The sequence below is a fragment of the Nipponia nippon genome, unplaced genomic scaffold (genome assembly GCF_047370975.1).
Source record: "Nipponia nippon isolate SJK-2023a ecotype South Korea unplaced genomic scaffold, ASM4737097v1 scaffold_5, whole genome shotgun sequence".
Classification (NCBI taxonomy): Eukaryota; Metazoa; Chordata; class Aves; order Pelecaniformes; family Threskiornithidae; genus Nipponia; species Nipponia nippon.
Window position 1 is genome coordinate 3,418,595 of NW_028262369.1, and position 23,146 is coordinate 3,441,740.

Below are 23,146 nucleotides of genomic sequence, written 5' to 3' on the forward strand. Positions count from 1 at the left end.
CTTAAAACACATAACAAATGGTCGTCTTTAGATTTTGGAACGTGTTTCCATCCCAATGAGCATGAGTGTGCTGCTTCTAGATATTGGCTGTCTCTGAAATTTCTCTCTTCATTACCCATTATCAAAACCCAGCTTGAAGGCCTTGTTAAGAATGTATGCTCAGACTTGAGAAGCCTGGATTATCTCTGGGGACATCTCAGCTTTCTTAAGGCATAGTAAAGTCAACAGGAGTGCGCAGGCTCCCTTAGGAGCCCCTGTGCGTCTTGGAGATAGCTAAAAAACTGCGAGATGCCTTTTCAGTAATGGAAGAAATATGTAAATGAAGAACGAATTGCTGTACCAGATATCCTAACATGCATAAAGGCAGTCCAATGTCTGCTTATAAAAGGCAATGTGTTTTCCCAAGACATCCAACTAAGTAAATGTGCAGAAATGTTTAATACAGTACATAAAACATTACACTGAAGTAGTAAACTATTCTGAGAACTATGTATTGGCTCAACATCTGTTGCATAGGATTCCTGGCATGCAGGTATTGTTTCTGCAGAAAGCACGAAATGTGGTCGATAGGGGTGATTTTCAAAGCTGCCATAAGTTTTTTTTACACTGCCCATATTTGAAATGAAGTCTTGGCCATGCAGGTGTATAAAACGTATGTACTGGTTATGCATGTCAGAATTTTAGAGCGTCACCCTCTCCCATGCTCTTCCAAGCCTTTCCTGAACCCAGGAGGGAAACTGTTTATCAGAAATTCTGGTAAATGTGTGTAGTTTGTATGAAGTTGTAATTATGCTCTAGTAATTTTTTAGAGGTCCTGGTCCTATGTGTTTTGCTGCTGTACCTGACACCCTGATGGCATCTGCAATTGACAATTTTTGAAGTTCAAGCTGAACTCTACATGATTTCTTTTTGTGGTTGTCTATTAAGATCTTTTACACTCTGCTTGTTCCTTGTTTTGTTCCAGGCATCCTTTTAAACTGCCCATTCTGCAGAGCTTCCTTCTGCAGGAGACATTTACTGTGGACAAAAAGCAAAAGCACTATTTCTTGGAAACAAAAGTTTTGATAAATGGGGTGGAGGAAATAGTTCAAACTCTTACACTTGGTTACCAACCCGAAAACCCTTATGTGAGTTATACAAGAATTTCCTTTAATCTGTTATACTAAAAAAGCCTGCAAATGAGTGATTTACTGTATATATCTTATGTTCCTTGCTTTTCCTCTCAAACTTTTTTTAGATTTGTGCTGGCTTAACTCATCCTTACAACTACAGGTTGTTCCCCAAAGATGTTGAAATATGCATTTTAACTCAAAGTCACCAAAATGTGAGTAATTTTCCCATTAAATTTCAGTTAGAAGGAGAGATTCGTTACTTGTTTATTTACAGTTTGTTGTCTTTTCAGACCTAACTTGCTATAGGTCTTCAGTTCCTCACCATGTAAATGCTGCAAGCAAAAAGTTCAGAGGGCAATGATGTAGTTGGTGGCTCCCTAATACAATGTTTTGTATAATAATATATAAGAATATGTTGTGTAGTAATATATGATAATAATACTTAATATTTTAAAATTATTATTATGCATTAATGTTTTAAATAATAAACAAGTACTGGGAAGGAATGGATTTAGGGTTCTCATCCTTATCTAAGTGTGTCTATTAATCTTTCTTACTAAATGCAGTTATTTTTTTCCTGCTTTGCTCATTTTTCATTCTGACCCACAATGTAATAGCTCTCAACTCTTTCATTTTTTGTAATATGTAGGGATGACTTCTCTCATCTTTCATAACATACCGGGTTAATACCTGATGCAATTTGCTTATTTGCATTCTTAACACATAGGTGAAGCATGAGCTTGAGACTACCTTGAAGGTCAATAAGGAAGATGTTCTCAGCTTTCTGGGGACATATCAGGACAAATCCAGTGAGGCAGATTTTAGACATCTTTTGCACATGGATATGACACATTCATTCCAGGTATTTGTGGTTTTCATTTATGGCAATTTATTTCTCATGTCTTGGCTGGTTTACTGTGTTGTCTTTAGAATTATAATTGTTTTATACTTGTAAACTTCCTAGTTCGATAAAATCCTGGCCCTGACGAAGACCCTAGATATCTCAGCAGATCAAATCATAATCTGTATCAATAATGTCTTGCAAGAAACACACTGACCTTTCATTTTCATACTTCTTTTACTGCATTTGATTTATTTTTCAGTGTCTCTGCATAGAATTGGTAAAATTTTATACACACTTTTGCTTATACGCATCCTCTGCTTCATGCTACAAGTCCAGACATCAAATCACATGAGGCAATTGATGGGAATGCAGTTATTATGTTTACATTTTACTTTGTCAAATAGCTTGAATTTCCACAAGCAATGGGCCTAAGTGGGGAGCTGTTTTCCAGGCAGACTAAACTGGAACGCTTTGACTACGGTGCAAGTGTAAAAGCCATCATCAACAAGAATGTGTCTTCACAGGTCAGTTCCCTGATTATTACAGTCTCGTTGCTTGAACTTGTGGCTTTTGCAGTCCATACACTGAGACCTGTGTTGAGTCTCTTGCTTGTCACATGCATTAGGAATACATGTCAACATGGGAGCTGTTTAACTTTGCGCTATAAATTGCTTTGCAACTACTTTCAAGCACGGGAACACAAATGTATGTGCACGCTACAAAGTTGGTCAACTCATATGGAATTCAATGAGCGTAGTGGAGAGGCATAAATTGTTAGGGAAGCAGTTAACTTTTTATGGTTAGAGTTTGTTCTGACTAGATGGCTACGTGCAGTTGGAATAGGTGGCTTGTATTTTGGCTGAAATTCAGAAAACTCTGAAAGTCAAGTTAAATTATACCTACAATTCAACATAGTTCATAATTTTTTGTTGAAAGCTCTAGGATGGCGACAGGCTTATATGCAAAATCAGGTGTCATCTGCAGCTTTTACTACCAATTCAAAAGGTTCTTTCTCTAGGATTAACTTTATCCTGTGTGGTGGGCTGACCTTGCCTGGCTGCCAGACACCCACCCAGCTGCTCTTTCAATCCCCTTCTTCAACAGGGCAGGAGGAGAAAATAAGATGAAAAAACTTGTGCGTTGAGATAAAGACAGGGAGATCACTTACCCGTTACCTTCACAGACAAAACGGACTCAGGCAAAATTCTATGGTTCTAAAGTCCTGTTCTTTTTCTCTATGTGTAGGCCCAGGCAGCCCTAAAGGCTTACGGTGAGAGCAATTTCAATGGCTCTCTTTACCTTCATTCCAATGGAAGGGACATGCTGATGCTGGAGGTTGATATGAACAATGAAAACAGGAAGAATGCCAGAGTGGTGGAATGGAGGGCTTTCCTCCATCAGACAATCCTGACAAGCCCAGAATCAATACAGTTCCAGCTGATGGGCAAAATGTTTCCATCAAGGTAGAGAAATCAGAATCTTGGTTAACAGAGGAGCTGAGGAGTGTTCCGTGATATGTATTTAAATGTAACTACTTTCATATAGCTGCAGCAGAAGCCACTGAGCAAATAGCTTTTCATGCATTATCCCCATTATTGAAATACTCTTGGTCTTTCTGTTTCATAAGTTGGTATAATAAGTTATGTTACTGTGTTCTAGTTGCTTTCCTAGGACTTTGCATAGAGATAACTTGAATGAACGGGTGGTACTGTTATATTGCTTTTAGATCAGCAGTTGGGTTTTTTCCCCCCATTGTTTGTCCTCTCAGGAGTAAAAAACTAATATTTACAAGCTATGCCAGTGGAAGAGGGCAATTCCCAGTCTCTATGAAGTTTTATTAAGCATTGTGAAAAGCTCTGAGGTGGAAGGGGTGGGAAATAGAAATTTGGCCCTCCCAGGTTTCAAATTCCTGGATTTTTCAAATTCCACAAATATAAAACTGGGCAGTGATGGAATTGATGTTTTTGTAGAGATTCCGGGGTTTAGCAGTTTAGGGATTGGAATGGGATAAGGAGAATGAGGAGACAGAGTTAAAGAAATCAGAAGTTATTACAATTTAGTTGAAGCTCATTAGATTTACTAGTAAAAGAAAAAATAAGATAAAAGATTCAAGCAAGATATTTCATATGTTTCTGCAGCTTACTTGCAGAAGTTCTGGGCTTCCAATAGTATGCTCATTTGTTTAAACACCAGGGTAGGCTGTAACAGAGCAATTCGTTGCAGCTCACTTCACAGAAAGTAAAACAGAACACTTAAAATTTCTGGAATGACAATTTATTTGGGATTTATTTTATGGGGAGAAAAGAGAGAAAATGAAAAGATTGAATACTTCTGGGGAATTGATAAAAAGATGTAGTCTGTACAGACTTCAGTCACTGACTGATGAAAGGAATCTTACGTCCCTGAATTATGTAGTGCAATTCTTCCCATCAAGTGGATTTTCACTGAGGTTTTACTCGTCATCAGTCTTTCAAGAGGGTTCCAGTCTCTAGGAGGGATGTCTGTAACAATATGAAAATATGATTGCCTCACTTTTAGGTATTTTGTGTAGTATACTTGAGTGTAGAAAGTCAGATGTTTCAATGGATAGTTTGTTGAAGGCAATGTGAAAATTCTATCTCAGTCTTATACTTGAAACACTGAAAATTGAGTTTCTTGTTGCTCCAGCAGGTTTCCCTGAAAAACTCCTGTGTTCCTCCAGCACTGTTCAACTCAAGGCTAAGATACAAAGAAATACTTGTTGGTTCATTCACCAAACTCAAATGATGGTGGCATTTAAAATTATTGTTTAAGCTGAATTCTCTCTCAATGCTGCTTTTAAATCAGCACTGAAGAGAGATTTCGTATTGTGACAGAGCGGAGTTCGTTTCCAACTCTATCTAATTCTGTCTAACTCTCTCTTTTCCTTTTATTAGGGATCATAACAAAAGCATCCAAGAAATTTGAAGAAAAATCAGTCTGCCAGTCTGTGAGGCTTTACTGAGTAGTTTTACTGAGTAGTTTTATAAACATCTGGTGAATAACACGCAAGGCATCTGATTCACTGATTCACAACACTGGAACAAGTGCCCAGAAAGTCTGTGGAGTCTCCGTATGTGGAGATACTCAAAACCTGACCGCTGTGGTCCTGAGCACCCTGCTTTGTCGATCCTGCTTTGAGTGAGAGGCGCGTTGTCTCGACAATCATGAATTTAAGCATAATAATAATAAGATCTTACTGGCAATTTTTATCTCTGTCTTTTTAGACTTTTGATATCTGCTGAAATGAAGCTTAATGAAAATAGGCTTCACGTGGATTTCATGGGAGCCAGGGAGCAGAAAGTTGGTTTTCTGTTGTCCCTAAATGGAAGAGTCCAACACACGTTTGCTGAATTAAAGGCCATACCTCATCATCTTTCTCTGAATGGGTTACTAAAGTGCAAAAACAACAGTCATGATGGTACTATTTTACTTTGTGTTTTGCTGCCAAGTCTGCAGCTATCCAAGGAATAATTTTTCTTAATTTTAATGTATTCTTTACTGAACTGCATATAATGTGGAAGAGAGTATTTAGCATGCAAAATGAACCATTGGTCATTGGGTTGAAACTACTTTTTAGTGAGCTAACATAGTTTGATAATTTTTATGTTTTCATTGATTGAAGGAAATGGTGGGCGGCATCTTTCCTATGCAGGTCTTCTGAAATGGGGCGGGGGACGGGACTGACCTGAGGCCCTTACGCTTCTGAATGGCTCTGTGGGTGGCGCAGTCACTGCAGAGCTCCAGGGGGACTGTTTAGCCTGGAGTTACACAAGTAGCTTTTGTGATAGGTCATAGTCCCTCTGTAAATTTGCCTTCAGAAGGCAGCGCAGTGTAGTCCATGGCCTAAAGGCACAAGCAGCTTGGTGAGTAAAAAGAAACAGCTGCCAGAAATACTATTATGTACTTTGTTTTAAACACAGACACTTCTAGTCGTAGAGAAACTCTCTCAACAATAAACTGATTCACTCGCTGGATTAGGCTAAAGTATCTATTATAAGAAATGGACATTCTTTTACTTCCTGGTGTTAAATTAATGGTTAATTTATATGTTGCTTACCAAATCCTGGTTATTTCTGTCCCAAAGGGCTCTCTCCATGGTAATCATTTCTGCCTGTTACAGGTAACATCAATGTGATGATCAACAAAACACTGTATGGACTCCATCTCAGGAACAGAAACGTGTTTGGGAATACCACTGTACACAATATCACTTTGGCTGTGTTTCAGAATGGCAGTCAGGCAATCCCACTGGAGGCAAAACTGAAAGGACACCTGGAGCTGAGTAAAGAGATGAAAAGGGGGCTAGCTAGCTTCCAGGTGGATGAGAAAGCCCTTTCTGTAGATTTTTCCAATGTCATGAGTCATGGGCACAGCAGAGTCAGTGGGACTTTCACACATAATAGCAGCTTTTTAAAAAATGCAGGTATGAAGAAAATTGACTTGATGGTGTGGTGTAACAAGGTGTCAGGGTGAATTTATCTAAATGAGTGCAGACCAGTGGAAATGGATGAGTTGCCCTTGCTTACACCAGAACAAAATGTGATCCGGTCTTAGCAATATTCTTTTTAATGTTGTTGAGAAAATACAATAAAATGGATACAAAACTGTTTTGAAACTCCTTGAACTACTTCAGAGTAAATTATTTGTACATCTGTATTCCTGCATGCTGATCAGTTCCTCTAAGCATATTTTTATGCCTGTTTTGACTTGGGCCAGAATTGAAACATTAAAAGTCATTGAACAAATCACACTGAAGACTAAAATATGCCAAGTGTTTTTTCCTAAGCAAACCCAAGGATTTTCATGAGCTGAAGTTATCAATAATTTTGAATAGGTAAATTGCCTTTGTCCCTCTGGACTGAAAAAATCTGCTTTGAAACTTTCCAACAGCTGACTGCTGGAGTTGGACACAATACCCACTGATAGATATCCTTTATGAAGAAAAGAAAAATCCTTGGCTTCCAAAGTGCATGCCACATTTTAATTTAACAATCTTTTTTTAATATGATTTTCATATGGTAGGTGATGTCCTTTCTTACTGTAAATGTCAGTAAGTGCAGCTAACTGGATGATCACACTTTAAAAAAAGGTCTGTTGTTTCTTATGAAAAACTATAGAAGGCTTCTCTTAATCTGTAATGCGTCTTTTCTGTATTTTACAGTGACAACCCAGAAGAACTGTGTTGATTTTGCTTCCTTCCCTGTCAATAGGATTGCCCTTGGATGGCGTTCTCACTGCCACGTGTGACCATGGCACAAGAAATCACACCGTTACTATAGCCCTCCAGAGTGGCGGTGAAAGGATTACCGCTGTGTTTGGAGGTCAAAGACTGTCCACAGAGCCTCCTAAATCCCAGCTATCTGTGAGTTTAAAGCACAACATCTCAAAGATAAAGGAACATGGGATCCCTTTTATTGTGGAAGCTGCTGGCTATTACGAGGTAAGAAGAGTTCTGCCTGTGATTATTAATTTCTGGCAGAACCATTTCTAATAACTGTAGGTGATTCCTGTGCACTTTATTCCAAAAGCACCCGCATTTCTGAGATGTACTAAATTACTCTGTGAAAGAAAGGTGTTTTCTGGCTTCTTGTCATACCGTGTACCTGTCGTCTGAAGTCTTGGGGTTGAATCTCGACTAAATGAGATGCTACGTTCAGTTCTCATTTAAGTGAAGTTCTTTGCTGCATAGGAACAGGAGTCTTGTCCGATTTTATTTTTCCCCTATAAATGGGCAGTGGACAGGCAGGCCTACCTAATGTATGTAGCCATCAGGTAAGTGTCAGTGAGCCTAGGTACCGCATTGTGTCTGGCACTAGATTTAACGGGTTCTGATGTCAGCCTTTGGATGTCCGCTAAAGAGCGGAATAGTGCTTAGTGTGGCTTTCCATTTGGAAATCTCTACCCACAGAAGCGTCACAGATCATGTTTCCCCGCACAGCGTTGCTTGGCCACTCTTCTCTCTATCTGCATTTCTGCTATAGATCTGTGAACAACATATAGCTCTTTTGCATCTCAAATTATCCTTCCACAGAAGAAAGGTTCAAATATTTAGCTTGTCCTAACACATGCTGGAAGGCTCAAGTCACTAACATACTGTTGTGGTTTAACCCCAGCCAGCAACTAAGCACCACACAGCTGCTCGCTCACTCCCCCCGCCCCAGTGGGATGGGGGAGAGAATTGGAAGGGTGAAAGTCAGAAAACTCGTGGGTTGAGATAAGAACAGTTTAATAATTGAAGTAAAATGAAATAGAATAGTAGTAATAGTAATTACAATATAATAATAATATACAAAGCAAGTGATACACTATACAATTGGCTCACCACCTGCCGACCAATGCCCAGCCCATCCCCGAGCAGCGATCGCTGCCCCCCAGCCAACTCTCCCCAGTTTCTATACTGGGCATGACGTCATATGGTATGGAATAGCCCTTGGGCCAGTCTGGGTCAGCTGGCCTGGCTGTGCCCCCTCCCAGCTCCTTGTACACCGGGTCGAGCATGGGAAGCTGAAAAGTCCTTGACTGGTGTAAGCACTACTTAGCAACAACTAAAACATCAGCGTGTTATCAACATTATTCTCATACTAAATACAAAACACAGCACTGTACCAGCTACTAGGAAGAAAAATCAACGCTATCCCAGCTGAAACCAGGACAATTTGTGGTGGGTTCAGCCACTGTGGTACAGGGAGACACAGAGGGGTGCGGAGGAAGAACTCCATACAGTTCCCCTTGCCCTGCTTACTAGTAGTTTCACTGCTTTAATCGTGTGTGCCTTAGGACTCAAATCCTCCAGGGTACTGAATGCTCTTAATGGGTTTTGGAGCCAGAAAGAGTTATTGGTACACAGCATTCAGAAGGTCTCGCATAACGGGAAAATCTCTATTTGAAATGAAGCCACTTTGATGAATTTGCACTTTTATTTTACCAGTGCTGCTGCCGTGACACAGGCTGTGATGATTAAGCATGGTGAAACAGATTCTGCCCTTGCCAGTTGTTGCTGGGATGTTGTTGTTTGCTTCTTTCCATGATTTGGTTTCTTTTGTGCATAGAATTTCACCAAAAAGATTGCTGCAGGAATAACAACCACAGTGGAGATGGAACAGCTCAAAATTGAAATAGAGAAGAAAACCACTGGCAGTGCTCTGGGAGTTTCTCTTTCACTTCGCCATGATGTGGGAGGACTGATGGACATTGTTCCACGTGTACTGGAGGTTAGCAGAAAGCCTGCTATATAGCATATTTGACATAGCTTTCTGCTGTGCATTCTCAACTGTTAAATTTAGCACTTGAGAGCAAGCTAGCAGGTCAGAAGGGAGAGAGATCTTTGTCAAACAAGGCCAGTACAGAAAGCCTAAAAATTGTTTGCTTAGCCATAAAGAGCAGGTTTTCAAGATGTGGTGGGTAACACGTTTATGTCATGAAACTGGAGGAGGTGCTTGCCCAGGCACCATAACATGCAGTCCCAGCTCTTCCACCGTGCTAGAGCAGGGTTTGCAGGTGGATGACGTGGCTGTGGGTGCAGTGACGTTGACAGCAGGGTGAATAATAACGGCACTAGTTTTCATACAGCCGACAGCACTCACCAAGGACTTCACTTTCTGCAACGAGGGACACAGCCGATGGCATTTGAAATGCTGAATGTTTACTTGTGACAGCGGTATTTTCTATGCCAAACATAAGAAATACCACTGTCTCCTGTCGAAATCAAAAGCCAGAGTACCAAAACCAGTTCTAACAAGTAACGGTTTCCTACTGTTTGAAGATATTCTTCCGTCTTTATCTATGCTGATAATATTTTGGCATGATAATGCAAGATTAGAGACATGACTTAGCCTCAGATAGACTAAACTGTTTATCTTTTTGAAACTGATCTCTAACCTTTACTCTTAAAGCTATATTTTAGAATCTTCAGGCTTTTTTTCCTGGAAGCAGCCTTTTAGCTCACTCCTTTATATTTTAGTCCTCCCTGCTTTTCTTCATGCTCTGAATGTGCTTTGTTGATAATGCCGACAGGTTGCCTGCAGTGGAGAATCTGCCAACAAACAACTTTTTGGCCGTTGCAGTGGAGCAATTACATTTCATCATTTTGAGGTACTGGCTTCATTTATAAACTCTGCTGTCAACAACATACTGTCTTAACTACCACTGAGGGAAACACTGAGGGAAGTACTGGAAGGTGTCAGAGATGCAGAAATGGATTTGAGTTAGCTGGAAGTTTTGCACACACTTTTGGATGTTTTGACTCCCTTAACATTCACAGATTCAAACAGATCAGATTACTTCTCCATCAAAACCTGTACAAGCCCGTGGGGAAGGTTGGACTCAGTTTCACCGTCATGCAGTGGATTGCTTATTCTGAATCAGAATCGTCCACAAACTTGCATTCAAGTGATACAGATTTACATCTTTAATGCACAGCTGTGCACCAAGTGCAGAATACAAAGTAGAGGTAAGGGATGTTTATGGACCCAACAGGTGCAATTTTAAAGGCGATATTGCTGTGTCCTACAGCAAACAAGCAAGTCGTGCAGCTTCAGAGCTCAGTTCAAGAGCCTGCACCTAGCAGAAAAACTTACTATCATGAGATAAGAGGTGTGTGCCAGGCAAAAGGCAAGAGTCAGATTCATGTTTCTAGCTGAAAACTCCAAACCGTGTCTTCTGCCAGTTAGACTGAACTTGGTATAAATGGTCTTGTTCTGTTACTGAGCAGCCAATCTGGTACGAACTGGACAAGGGAGCATAGGAGGCACAGGCTGAGAATTTCATGGTTTACTACTTCTTACTCTGTTTTCTGCTCTTTCTAGCTAACCATTTGTTTGTGAAAGTCCCTGTGGCTCTTGAGCTGTTCGAGAAAGATACACTTTGTAATCTGATGTATTCTTAAGAACGTGTGAAAAACGTTTCCTGGGCGTGACATTACAGAAGATTACGATTGTCTCTAGAAAGACAGTAATCACAGCGCCACTGATTCCTTTGTGTGTTCTAATCCCAAAAAAGACAAATGCATTTCAGTTCCCCCCTCACTTAACATGGGTACAATCTGCGTAACGCTGGTCACTCCTGCTGAGGTCTGAGGGGAATTGTACATGTTCTCGTGTTGCTAAAGCTCTTATAGTAAAACCAGAAGTGATGATAGTAAAAGCAATAGCAGTTGATTTTTCTGGTATTAGGAACTGTTTTAACAGAGCTGTGGAGTTGGGTTTTTTTCTGTTATTTTTATTATGGAACTCTAAAATAAAGGTTTTAGGCCATCTCTCCATTTGTTTAGGCATTTATAAATATGTAGGACAAATACAAAATGGTGTCAGCGTAGTAGGGAAATAGTTCTCTTTTAGTAACATGAGCGTTTAAAAACAGTATATGGCCTGTCAGGAAAACAAACTTGACAACAGTTTTTCCTGTAATTTTTCAGGCTCCAGCAAAAGTTTCACTGAATGGGTCAATGTTTACCAGCAACTTTACTGTCGTCTTCTTTGGACATGTTTCTTTTCATGACATGTTTGCCTGCCTGCGACTCCACGCCACCACTAACGTCCAGCCTCATTTGGAAATCGACTTCCAGCATTCTTTGCCTTTGCTTCAGTCTCTGGGAATCGCCAGGGAGAACCAAGTGAAGGTGTCAGCCATGAGAAGGGACAAGTATAAGGGCACGCTTGGTATTGTCCTTGGGCCTTGCAGGTTAGAAGCTGATGGAGAGGTGAGCCTGGCAAGCAATGAAACAGATACAGAATGGGTACTCACTTTTAGAAACAAGTGCGTCAGTCTAGAGGTAAGCCTGGATTGTTTTCTGTGTGGCATTATAGCCTGTGTATTTCAGGCCATTATGAGTTACAGAGAACTGTCTCCTGACACTATTATTTACGGAAAGGGCAGTTTTGGTCACTGAAGTTGTGCTGGCAGAGCACTAAGTCAGAGCACTTGCAGAGGGAGTGTATTTCAAGATGAGAATTTGGAGTAATACAATGGTAGATGCTACTGCTGTTGCCATAAAATAGTTGCTTAATAATAACTTTTTAATTAAAATAAACTTTTGTCCTAGAATCTAATGAAAAGCATGTCCTTTCTGTTTGAAATTTTGGAGGTTTTCTTTGGGGTTACGAACTTTTTCTTCTACAGTACTTATGAAAAAGTTGTTGCAGAATTTTCTTTTTTCCCCTTACCACTTATTTTTGGGTCTTTTTCTCTTGTTTCACAGGGAAATTTCTGGTTTCTCCGTGAAACAAGCAGTCTTGTGTGGTCCTTTCCAAAAGCATATTGGTTCAGAAAGAAGAAATGTTTTCTCATTAATCAGAAACAAATTAGGAAGACAGTTGCTTTACCTTATGTGCTTGAAATAGTATAATCTTTTCTGTTGCAGAGGATGGGATTGCCTCATGCTGTAGCCTTTGGGGGCTCATTTCAACAGAACATCTGCAGCATTGGCTTGTTAATGAACCTCCAGTGCGACAGCAGAACAGTCGATGTGCAGATAGACGCTTCCTGCGAACCCGAATATACGCTCCAAGGGATGCTCAGGCACTCAGTTCCCTGGCTGAGCGAGCTTGGGCTGCCTTTTGAAAACTCTGTCCTGTTATCTGCAGCCACAGACTCCACCACTGAGGGCATTTTGTTGCTGCAAGCTGGCAAATGCAAACTTAAGGCTAGAGGAGATCTCTGTATTCAGAATAAAGCTGAATGGACGCTGGAAACAGAAACAGAATGTCAGCTTCTGCAGGTAGCTCTTGGAGGCTTTTAAAGAGAGATTTGGGATCAAATTCAGGGCCCTATAGGCTTTTAGCTAAAATAACAATGTTTGAGTGTTAGAAAGCCACTCTAAAGACAGGCCTGTCTTCCAGCATTAGGCAAAGAAAGTGTGTAATGTATCCTGTTCGTAGGTGTTCTCTGTAGACTGACATTAGCTCAGTCTTTGCTGCCTGTTGCCTTTGCAGAGCGAGACTGCCCTCTAAGGCTGAGCAGCAGTTGTTGTCTGAATGCTTTGTCAAAAAATACGTTCTCTGGTCTGCCTTCTTTAGCAAAGTAGCAGTTGTGAAACGTCCTTGATCTTTCCATCTAGCCTCACGGACTACATTAGAATGAATGACTACTGCAAATTTAGGGGTTATTTCCAGATGTTCATAGGCATTTATGTTTTGCTTTTAACTCCTCACTTTTAGCTTCTTCAACTACAAAGCAGCAGTGTAAAAACAAAAATGACAGCAAAGTGTGTGTCATCCATAGTGAGAGTATTAAAAAACCCCAAACTTATAACACCAGATGCAAGAGTGTCTGTTAGGCCTGTTATTATTTGTGGGTTAGTTTGTTTGAAAATTGAGATTGGTTTGGTCTGAATGAAGCAGAGGATGTTCAGTAAACTTTGCCGCTCTGAAGAAATAGGCACTTTGTATATTTGTAAATCTCAAACTTCATAGAGATACAGAAGTTATAAATTCTGAAGGGCAGTCCTAAAATCTTCTCTGACCTTATACAGGCAAAACTGCCATCTTACTGCTGGGAGGGAGAAAAATGGCAGCGCAGAGATTGTAGGTATTGTAGCATAAAATCTCCTTTCTTGTGTGCTAAAAGGAGAAGAAAAAATACTCAATACTGACTTGTCTTAACGTGCATGTATAATCCAAAGGGTTTTTTGTTTTGGTTTTTGGTTTGGTTTTTTTTTTGTATCTTGATAGGATCTCAGTATTCCCACTCAGTCACAGCTCACAGGATCTATTCAGAAAGACAAGTGCCAGGCAGAACTTCTCTGTGTCCTTGAAGCAGAAGGCAAGACTGCCCGTCTTGAAGTGAGAGCAGAGTGCAAGCCAAAGATTACACTGGAAATTCAATTCAGGCATGACCTCCCTCAACTGAAGGAAATCCCAAGGGAAAATAAGCTGTCCATCACTGCACGAAAACAGTTAAAATATCATATTGGAATAGGAATGAAATCGGGTGCTTGTGAGCTTCAAATGAACGGGGACTTCGACCCAGAAAAGAAGCTTCAGTGGAAAATGTTTATAGAAAACAAATGCCAGACAATTCAGGTATTGGAAGGAATTTTTGTGCCTTACTCTTGAATCTAAAGCAGGATCTTTGCACCTACTAAAGTAAAAAGAAAATAGTGTAATGATTTCAGTGGTAGCAGAGAAACAAGAAAAATATTCTCTTCTTTTAATGTTACATCTTACTTTTGGAGCCAGTCATTTGCTGTGTTTTTATATGGTGTAAGCCAAATTTGCTATGAATCAGTACCTACAGTTAATGGACTTGCTTGTACTAGCTCTGATGTATTTTTTAAAAGCATGGTTGAGAAATCTGCAGAATTTTAATCTTCAGAAATAATGAGTATTCAAAGTTGTTTTTGGCTTTATCAGCAATTACAGTTTCTCAGCTGTTTGACAACCAAACTCTGAAATAGTTTATATAAAGTAAATAGATAATCTTCAAGTCAGAAAATCTTCACTCAGCTTTACAGAAAGTTGAAATTCCTAACAAACTGGTAGGTAATGTATGAAAACGATTGTGGAGAACACACCGAGTGAAAAAGGCAGCATTAAACTGCAGTTACCATTTCCTGTAAGGCCTCAGTTGAGAAATATTTTGGGGAATTAGTTGAAAAACAGCGACATTTTGAACAAGCTGGTTTGGACTGCTGGGTTGAGCCATTTCTCTGCAGTAGTTCTGGCAAGCGCTGGCCTTCTGATTGTCCCTGAGCCGAACCTCACCATTTGCAGTGCCCGGCCCAGCACCCCCAAATCACACCTCCTGTTTCGTTCATGAGATGTAACTTCTGGGTTTGGTGGGAATCTCACTATAGGCTCTGAGTCTGAACAGCAACGAGTAGGATAAGAAAAGAAGTAGTTTCTTTGTTGAGAAGATTTAGACAGTAGAAAAATACAGTGAAAACTGTAGTTCTGTGGAAGAGGATCACTCCATATCACACGAATGTGCCATTATTTGCAGCATGGTCTCATTTCTATACAAAGCAAAGGAGGCGAAGCCCGGTCTGTGAGCTCTCTCAGCTAGCTAGCATGACGTGCTGAGCTCCTTTTGAGGGAGGACTGAACTTTCATGCTGAAAATTTGTATTGCTTTTGGAAATCCTGGTATCGTGGTGCTTGGCCTCTCACAGATCCCCCAGTCAGTGCTATATAGGCAGGAACGGAAAGCGCAGGAGAAGTGTACGGAAAGTTTGAGAGAGATTTTTATCACAGAACGATCCGTGCATTCAATATGCAAGTCAGGGTTAATCTGAATATATGAAGATGAGATTCACCTGCCCTCTTCCAAAAAGAGAGCTGCCATAATAAACCTGTGTATACTGTCTGCTTTCACTGGATTTATGGATGCTTTGGGCCACTGGAGCAATGCCAAGCATAGAAAATGAATATGGATATGCTGCCTGACATACTAGATGTACAGCTAGGTGCTATTAGAGCTACTTATTAGGAATAAAAAGTTTCAGGTGTATAGCGTATCTGTGGGTAAGTGTAAAAGTGGTGATTTTTTTTTTTTCTTTCTTGTACAGGATCTTGGAGCACCAGTAAAAATTGATGCTTCAGGCTATGTTTTGATGGATAAAATGAACCTAGATTCACAGACGTTGATCACTGTTGATGAAAGTAAATTACAAGGACTCTTTATACTAAAAGTCACTGATGTAAGTATCCTGCAGACTGCTAGACTGCATGTACAAAGTACTGAGTGACGTACTCTAAACTGTTTTATTGGGAACAAGTAGTCAAGCTTTAGTAATAAATGCCCAGATAAAAATAAAATCTTTGTAAATCTGGCACCTGTAATGTGCAGTAAAACAGATGTATGGGATAATAGGATAGAGGCTGTGGCACTTCCCGAATCATTTGCTTGTTATGCTCGTTGGGTGTATACATTTTCTTTTTTTGATAAATAAAACTATGGTAAGACATGCAAACGCACAAATGCTGATCTCACTCCAGATACACAACAGGTACTCCAATATAACACTCTTCATTCATCATGAAAGTATACAGCAATGCACAGGAAGATGATTGCAATTTATAGAGTGGTCACTGTGATTTACACTGCAAAACAATAGGCAGCGATTAATTGAGAGGCTGCTGTTTGTGTCTTCAGTAAGACGACAACACAAGAAAGGCTGTGAATCTCTTGCTTTCCTGTTGACAATTACAAGTTTGGCTTCTCTTGTCATCAGTGCAGGACAGTAGAGTACACACAGAGAGAAGTATCTTCTTCCTTTTGATCATTCACTTTCTTGCCATAACTGGTAATTTCTGCGTATTTCTGTGCTGTAGAGGAACAGATAGCTAGGGGGGGTTCTTTGCCACCAGAGAGAAACATTTACACCTTTTTCCCGCTTAGCTGAAATATATATATATATATTTTTAAACTATCTGTTAGGCTTGATTTTTTTTTTTACTCTTTTTCCCAGCGTAACTTCTTTAAGTTTAATGCAATTGGTTTTAATTAGTATCAAATGTAGGACAGACATATTTGCTACATTTCTGTCTTGAGCTGCGTATAGTGGCAAGCTTTGGGTTCTACACGTGCTCCGCTATATATGCTGTGAACTGTTAACAGGAAAGACAGGAGGTGGACGCGGTGCTAACCCATAATATTCAAGGAGCTGCTGACATTGGCATTCCTATGAGGATGTTAGTTGATGTGATATCAGAAAAAAGCAGCGACTTCTATAAAAGAGTTATTCACTTCTGTGTGAACAGCAAGCAAGTAAGTGTCTCCTGCATATTAATAAGATCTCAAATAGAGGTTAAAGTGAGCTAATTGATTGGGTAAATATTGTTTTTTCCATTTGAAATAGCGGTGCATGAGGCCCTGCTAGGAATACTCTGCAGGGACTGGCTTGGTTTCATAGGCCTTAAATGAAGGCAGTATCTTTCAGGCACTCCTTCTGTGCAATCCCTTCTAGCAACAAATTTGACATCAGCAATGGTCCATGACTCCCATTTGCAAACTGTATCAAACCTTTCTTATCAAGTATCTTCACCTGGTGCAGCATATTCCCTATTACAGTACAAAGTTGGAACTTATAAAGAAATTAGACAATTCTTCACCATAAAATTTTCATCGTTTTCATAATTTTACTCTTAATGTGCAATTAGTACAATATCAACAATTAATCAGAGCAGTCTCAATATCAGAGCTGTGCCACAGTTAACTTTTGTTGTATTTTATTTGGACTGAACAGATTACAGAAGAACTGAGCTTTGTCCAGAAGTTGGACGTTGTGTCTCTTAACTACAAACTTACTCATAACATAGAGGCACTGAAGACTTTTCTAATAGAAGACAGGATTGAGTTGCAGGTAAGTCACCAGACAATGACAGGAGAGACACGAATCCAGCCTGGAATCACTCCACGATGGAAGCAGTAGCTGTAGAAGTCTGATGACAAAGAACAGAGGGTGTAGATGTGACTTTGTGCGTTTGCTATTTAGATGAAATTTTTTTCTACCTGTATGGAGCGTAGAATTTTACTCATTCAGTTGTTAACTTCGGCGTCTTTGTCATTTTTTCTGTTCTGTTATGCCATCTCGCATAAGGTGATAGCACAGATTTCAAAGTTGCTTCATAATACTGCTTCACTTAAAACTCAAGATTTATACAGGAGAAAATTATTGCTACAAAATATAGCCCAAGTGCAGCAAACCACAACCATAAAGAATCTACCTAATGTCACAGGTACAAGTGGGAAAGATTGTTCTCAACACTTTAAAATACAATTTAACCTTCAATAAATATCCTTCTGAATTAAGTTGTCTGTGTTGTCACACCACTTTGGCTTTTATTCTCATTTATAATTATTTCTAGATGCAGTGCTCTCTTATACTCTACTTAAGTTGGGCCTTCCTTACCTTTAATTCAGTTGCCAGAGAGAGCAGCAGTGTCTTTTGTCCTTCAATATGTAATTTGAAGTATGGTGCAGTATTTACCATGAAAGTGCATTGCAGGATGTGTGAACCGTAATTTTTTGTGCAAAAGGAACGGTCTGGGACGTGTGAAGGCTGTACCTGTGCATACAAGGGCTATCTTGGAAAGAGCTGGGGTGAGATGAGGCAGAGAAGTGTGGTGGTGGTAAAATGACATGTCATTCTGTAACGGACAGGCGCCGAATCAGTCACGGTCCTGCCGTGCAGGTTGTAGGCCTGAGTTCTGCGACCCATCAGAAGCGAAAGGAAGTCGGGGAGGTGCTGTCTGTCTAGGTGGAGCGTGGAGATGGAAAAGCATGTTGCTGCTTACGCTCCTGACGGAATAAGATTTTCCTGAATTTGAATATTGCCCCAATATACGTGGGTCATACCGCCTGCTTCTGTTTTAAAGGCGTTTATAGTCTTTTTCTCCTTCCTTCCTGTCCTTCCTGCTCTCTTTCTCTCTGGGTTTTTGTTTTTGTCTTTTTTTCCCCTAAAGTTCAGGGTGGAGGGGAGTCCAGATGCTCACTTTGTTCTTGAGGGGAGTCCAGAAGCTCAGTTTGTTCTTGAGGGGTTGGGAGAATAGCTTGCTGGACCAGGATTTTTCCTAGGAATAAGAGGTGGAGGTTGGCTCCCAGCGTGTGGACGGGCCAAGGCACAGCTGAGCTTGCAGCAGGCACTGCACGAGGAAGGCAGTGCATTTTAGCTCGTATGCCCAGTCTGTCTGAGAGGTCTGCTGTGTACCCTGTATAGACTAGACAGGGGTGAGTACTGATGTGATTTCACCGTTTACATTCCAAATGGTATCTTCCTCCCAGACTGATTCCCTGGCATATTTTTTTATCTGAGATACACAAGCCTACAGCACAACACTTACTCTTTATTAACCATGTAACTGCTTGAATAGGGTTAAGGCACAGCCATACTGGAGAATACGTGTTAAAATGTTGAATTTAAAAATAAAGGGACATCTGTAACTACATTGTGTTACAAAATTATACAAGGTGAATTTTTTTGACACATCTTTGAGGTGATACTGCCTGAACCAAAGAAAGGACCCTGACAAACAGGACCTTTTACAAAGCTGCGTTTTCACAATTTACCCTTGTTGCACACAGGCTATCTTGAACCTGAAAGTGATCAAGAGCTTGAGTTTGAAAGTGCATTATGGTGCTCACCTAACAGTTCTCGAAGGACAAATTCAGGAGTTTGAAACAAGTACCAACATAACTGGGCATTTCCATCATACTTGGCCATGGCTGCTACAAGCCAGAGTCCCATCATCTTTACAGGTAGTTTCTTTTTTTTTTTTTTTTTTTTAATTAGAATTATTGTCTTTATTATAATGTAATAGCCCATGGCTTGAATGAAAACTACTGTTTTGTAAGGTACAGGATGGAAGCTGAGCTTTTTCTGATATTTAGCTGAGATTTTCTGATATTATGGATGGCTAACACATGAACTACTGAAATAGAAAATCTCTTCTTGACTGCTTTCTGGACCAGAAGAATAGTGTCAGCACATTGCATTGGGAATTGGAATATTGCTCCTATGTTCTTTAATGGGAATTTTATACTTCATGAAGTACTTCTTCAAGTGCTATTTTCAGGGAAGTACTGGAGTACCTACTATCCGGTAAATATTGGCAGTATGCATGGATCAAGGATCCTTTATATAAAGGGACTCATGTTCCTGTGGGATAAAAGAGAACCTAAAGAGAATTTGGCATAAATCAATGAGGCTGGCGTGGTTTGAAATTCATTCAATTGAATGGACTTCATACTGGAAAGTCATAGATGATTAATGAAAGGCTGAGTTTTTTTGTTAATGGATAGATTTTTGATGTAAGTATAGACTAGAGAGAACTTTCTTTCACTTCCATTTGTCTTCTATTTTAAAATTAAATAGTATTTAAATGTTTCAGGAACTTATACCTACATGTAATTTTTTAGATAGATGTGGTTTTTCAAGGGAGAAACACTACTCAAGAAAGATACATGCACATTGCAGCTGGAGAAACATCAGTCACATACATCATAAACTCCTATCGTGTTGGTCACCAAGTGGATATCTTTTGCCAAAGCGTACATAGTAGCGAGGCACTACAGGCCTCTGGCTACCCTAAGGCAATCAGCTTGATTCTCAGTTTACAGAAATCAGGTAGGTACCTGTCATTCCTTGCAGCTTTCCTGTTTTATAATAGCTCTTTGAGGATGTTTCAACTATTCCTTCAATGGCTACAAACTGACTAAGATTTGCTGGTGGTATCTAGAAAGGGGCTTTTTCTTGTACGTAAGTAGAATTGTCATTCTTAAACTGCATCTTTTATTAGCTACATTACATCTGTTTTTTGAATTCCAGGAAAGATCTTACGTGGTACAACACCTGGTAAAACCAGTCATCCCCAAGATACTCAGCTGCATAAAATAAGAAACTGTCTTTTCCAATATCACACAAGGAACCTTGTTACAGAGCACAAAAAATGTGAATTCCAGTGTAGTTTAAAGTGGGTTTTGAAAATAATGATAAATGACTTCTGTTGTTTGATCTGCAGAGGGGAGACAGACCCGCCCCGAATAAGCCAGTCTATCTTCAAAACTTGCCCTGACGTAAATCCTATCTGCATATCCCTCAACTGCTGATTTACATTGTGGTCAAGTACTTTCGATGCCCGCATGGGAGTATATTTGTGTTGAAAAAACCCCCAACAACTGGGAGAGCACCAAAGAGTAGGAATTATTGAGGTTAGCAGGCACTGAATCAATACTAATGTTAGTGGCACCATCTCCTTTCACCCATTCTGAAAAAAGCAACAGGAGGCTTTCAGGACAGCTGCCAGAGTGGTCACTGTATGATAGCTTACAGGTCTGTGATTTTGCCTTCTCCATAAAGAGTTTTGGAATTTCACATCTCTCATCTGATTTTTATCTCTTAGCAGTCTGTATTTTCTTTTTCAAATGTAAAAAGCTGGTAGGAAAGTGGGGGAAAGGTCTTTAAGTCGTGTTGTCTGAGCAGTGTTGGTCTGCTGTAGCTGGAACTGAGGGAGTCACTAGAGGTCAAAACAGCTCAGAGCTTTTCTCTAGAAGTGGCTACTGCCTGCCAAGTGCTAGAGTTGGCTGTGTAAGCTAGTCAGCTCCAGCTCCAAAAGCACACTGCTGTTAGAACTGACTTGTCACTAATACTTGTACGTGGGTACACAAGCTCTGCTACCTCAAGACTTTGTTCAAGGACATCCAAAAGACTCTGGGCTCCTCCAACCACAGGCCAAAGCTCTTGTCATCCTGAATGGATGACTTTGTCATGATGAACGTCTTAACCCAAAAGCTGGCTGGATTGATTTCATGCAGGCAGTACTGAAATTCCTTGAAAACGAGCCCCTCAAAATGGCACTATTTTGTTCTTGCGATTTAGAAAACAAAGCCAAGACTATCTGTGAAATCCAATATGACGACAAAGATATAACTGTGACTACGGATGTTGACACAGACTTTCAGCTCTATGGTATATTTGAATTCATGGCAGAGGTGAAGCATTCAATATCACTTCTCCATCATCTGGGACTTCCCTTCTTTCTTAAGGTAATAAACCATAGATCTTTCGTTGTGCTTTGATTAGAGCTGTCATCTGAGTTACACTAGCATGAATCCAGAGCACTTCCAGTGGCCTCGGTGAAATTACTGCAGGTTTATTTAAGTGCAGATGAGAGGTGACTTGGCCCAGTTTATCTGAGTCCTTGTTTAACTTAAGTACAGAGCTAATGGTCTGTTTCCAAGGAAACTCAGCAGGTGCCTGAAATCCCCAATTAATCATTTCAGGAAGGCACTCATTTACTGTCACTTCCTAGCTGATACGGCTTACTAAAGTAGAAAGGACTTTTGGCAGAAAACAGCTGCCCTTCATACCTAGGGAATTCAATTCCTTGGCTTGGTTAAACCATTTGTAGCATAGACACCTAAAATGGTTCAGTGTTGAAGAAACAGAAATAGATTTGTATTCCAAACTACCTGATAGGACCAACAGAGGCTGTACATGTTCATCCCTTGGGAGAAAGAAGTATTAGTTGAAATGTCTCCTTCCCTTTTGGAGGGTAGTACGCAGAGCAGCACATCCAAGTCCTCCATCACCTTGTCTTCAAATAAGAGGATATGTAGGTAGGACACAAGATTAAAGGTAGACTTTTCTGAAAATAAGCGTTAGATCAATATTAAACCTGCATATTAAGTGTCAGTGTTTCAAGTGAATATTTAGTGCCAATATTTTATTATAAGGTATTAGATATATCCCCTGCTTCTTCCCTCTTCTAATCTTTAGTGAAATGCCTTTTATCCTCTAAATGTTTGAGTGAAAAACAGAAAAACAGAGATGCTAATTCTTTAGGTGCTTTATTCATGTATAAGGTAGGAGTGTAATCATGGGACTTCAGAAATTGCTGTTCCCGCAGACTTTGGCAAACACAACATGTGTTGGTATTTAAGTGTGGGAGGCAGCGCTCATCTTCCCCAGAGGGATTCTTCAGCAGTTTCAGGATAAAGCTGTAGAGGAGCCAGCAGCTGTGGGAGGAAGAAAATACCCTGGAGTAAAGGATTTGTGGAGCTCCATCTGTTTCATCAAGAAAAGAAGGAAAGGCAGTACATGAAAAAGGAGAGTGGAGAAGACATAAACAAGAACCAGTGGCTTGAGACTTAAACCAGATAAGGGTACATTGAAAGTAAGGCTAATGTTTGTCAATAATGCAAGTGAGTAGCTATGGAAACATGCTCACAGAAAAAAGGAAGGCATCTCTTGATGCTTTTGGTTTAGGTCTAGAAAGCATCTCGAAAACCTGTCTGGAAGATAAACTTCAGTCAAGATGGTGGTTTTTAGTCAGTCAAGAGATTGTGCTCAGTTTAGGTGAATTGGTGGGCAGAAGCTATGGCATTTGATTTGTTTATTTTTTTCTCCCCACAGATGACAATTCAGGAAGTCCTGACTGAAAATGAAATCGAAGGAGCTCTGAGGCTGACCTACGAACAAAACACAAACTTCTCCTTTACCATCAGGAGGAAAAAAGACCAGCAAGGGTAAAAGGGTCATTCTGGGCACTGTAAAAATGTCGCTAGGCCACTGTGATTCCACGGAAAAGGTTACTGTTGTAGTCGCCAAAGCACTGGTGAAATGGATAACAAATCTTTGATGAAGTGCAGAGTCACAGCAAACAGTCTGTATGCCTCAGGACGACTGTGAAGGGCTGCAGAGAGATTCTCCTCCTCGCAGTTTGGGGCTTGCTTGT

At 40.2% G+C, this 23,146-nt stretch overlaps 1 protein-coding gene across 1 annotated transcript in view; it reads left to right on the plus strand.

Annotated features, from left to right (window-relative positions):
* Positions 1–23,146, plus strand: part of APOLTP (apolipoprotein lipid transfer particle homolog) — a 110,585-nt gene that overhangs the window by 56,951 nt on the left and 30,488 nt on the right. Inside the window, exons 32-51 of the mRNA XM_087733037.1 lie at positions 965–1,127; positions 1,238–1,324; positions 1,840–1,974; positions 2,361–2,480; positions 3,202–3,419; positions 5,202–5,395; positions 6,098–6,400; positions 7,188–7,417; positions 9,027–9,188; positions 9,991–10,068; positions 11,390–11,746; positions 12,335–12,691; positions 13,644–13,994; positions 15,478–15,609; positions 16,530–16,679; positions 17,158–17,274; positions 18,996–19,169; positions 19,830–20,037; positions 21,289–21,455; positions 22,825–22,937. Of these exons, the coding sequence (XP_087589163.1) occupies positions 965–1,127; positions 1,238–1,324; positions 1,840–1,974; positions 2,361–2,480; positions 3,202–3,419; positions 5,202–5,395; positions 6,098–6,400; positions 7,188–7,417; positions 9,027–9,188; positions 9,991–10,068; positions 11,390–11,746; positions 12,335–12,691; positions 13,644–13,994; positions 15,478–15,609; positions 16,530–16,679; positions 17,158–17,274; positions 18,996–19,169; positions 19,830–20,037; positions 21,289–21,455; positions 22,825–22,937 (3,816 nt within the window). The remainder of the gene's footprint in view (positions 1–964; positions 1,128–1,237; positions 1,325–1,839; positions 1,975–2,360; positions 2,481–3,201; positions 3,420–5,201; positions 5,396–6,097; positions 6,401–7,187; positions 7,418–9,026; positions 9,189–9,990; positions 10,069–11,389; positions 11,747–12,334; positions 12,692–13,643; positions 13,995–15,477; positions 15,610–16,529; positions 16,680–17,157; positions 17,275–18,995; positions 19,170–19,829; positions 20,038–21,288; positions 21,456–22,824; positions 22,938–23,146) is intronic.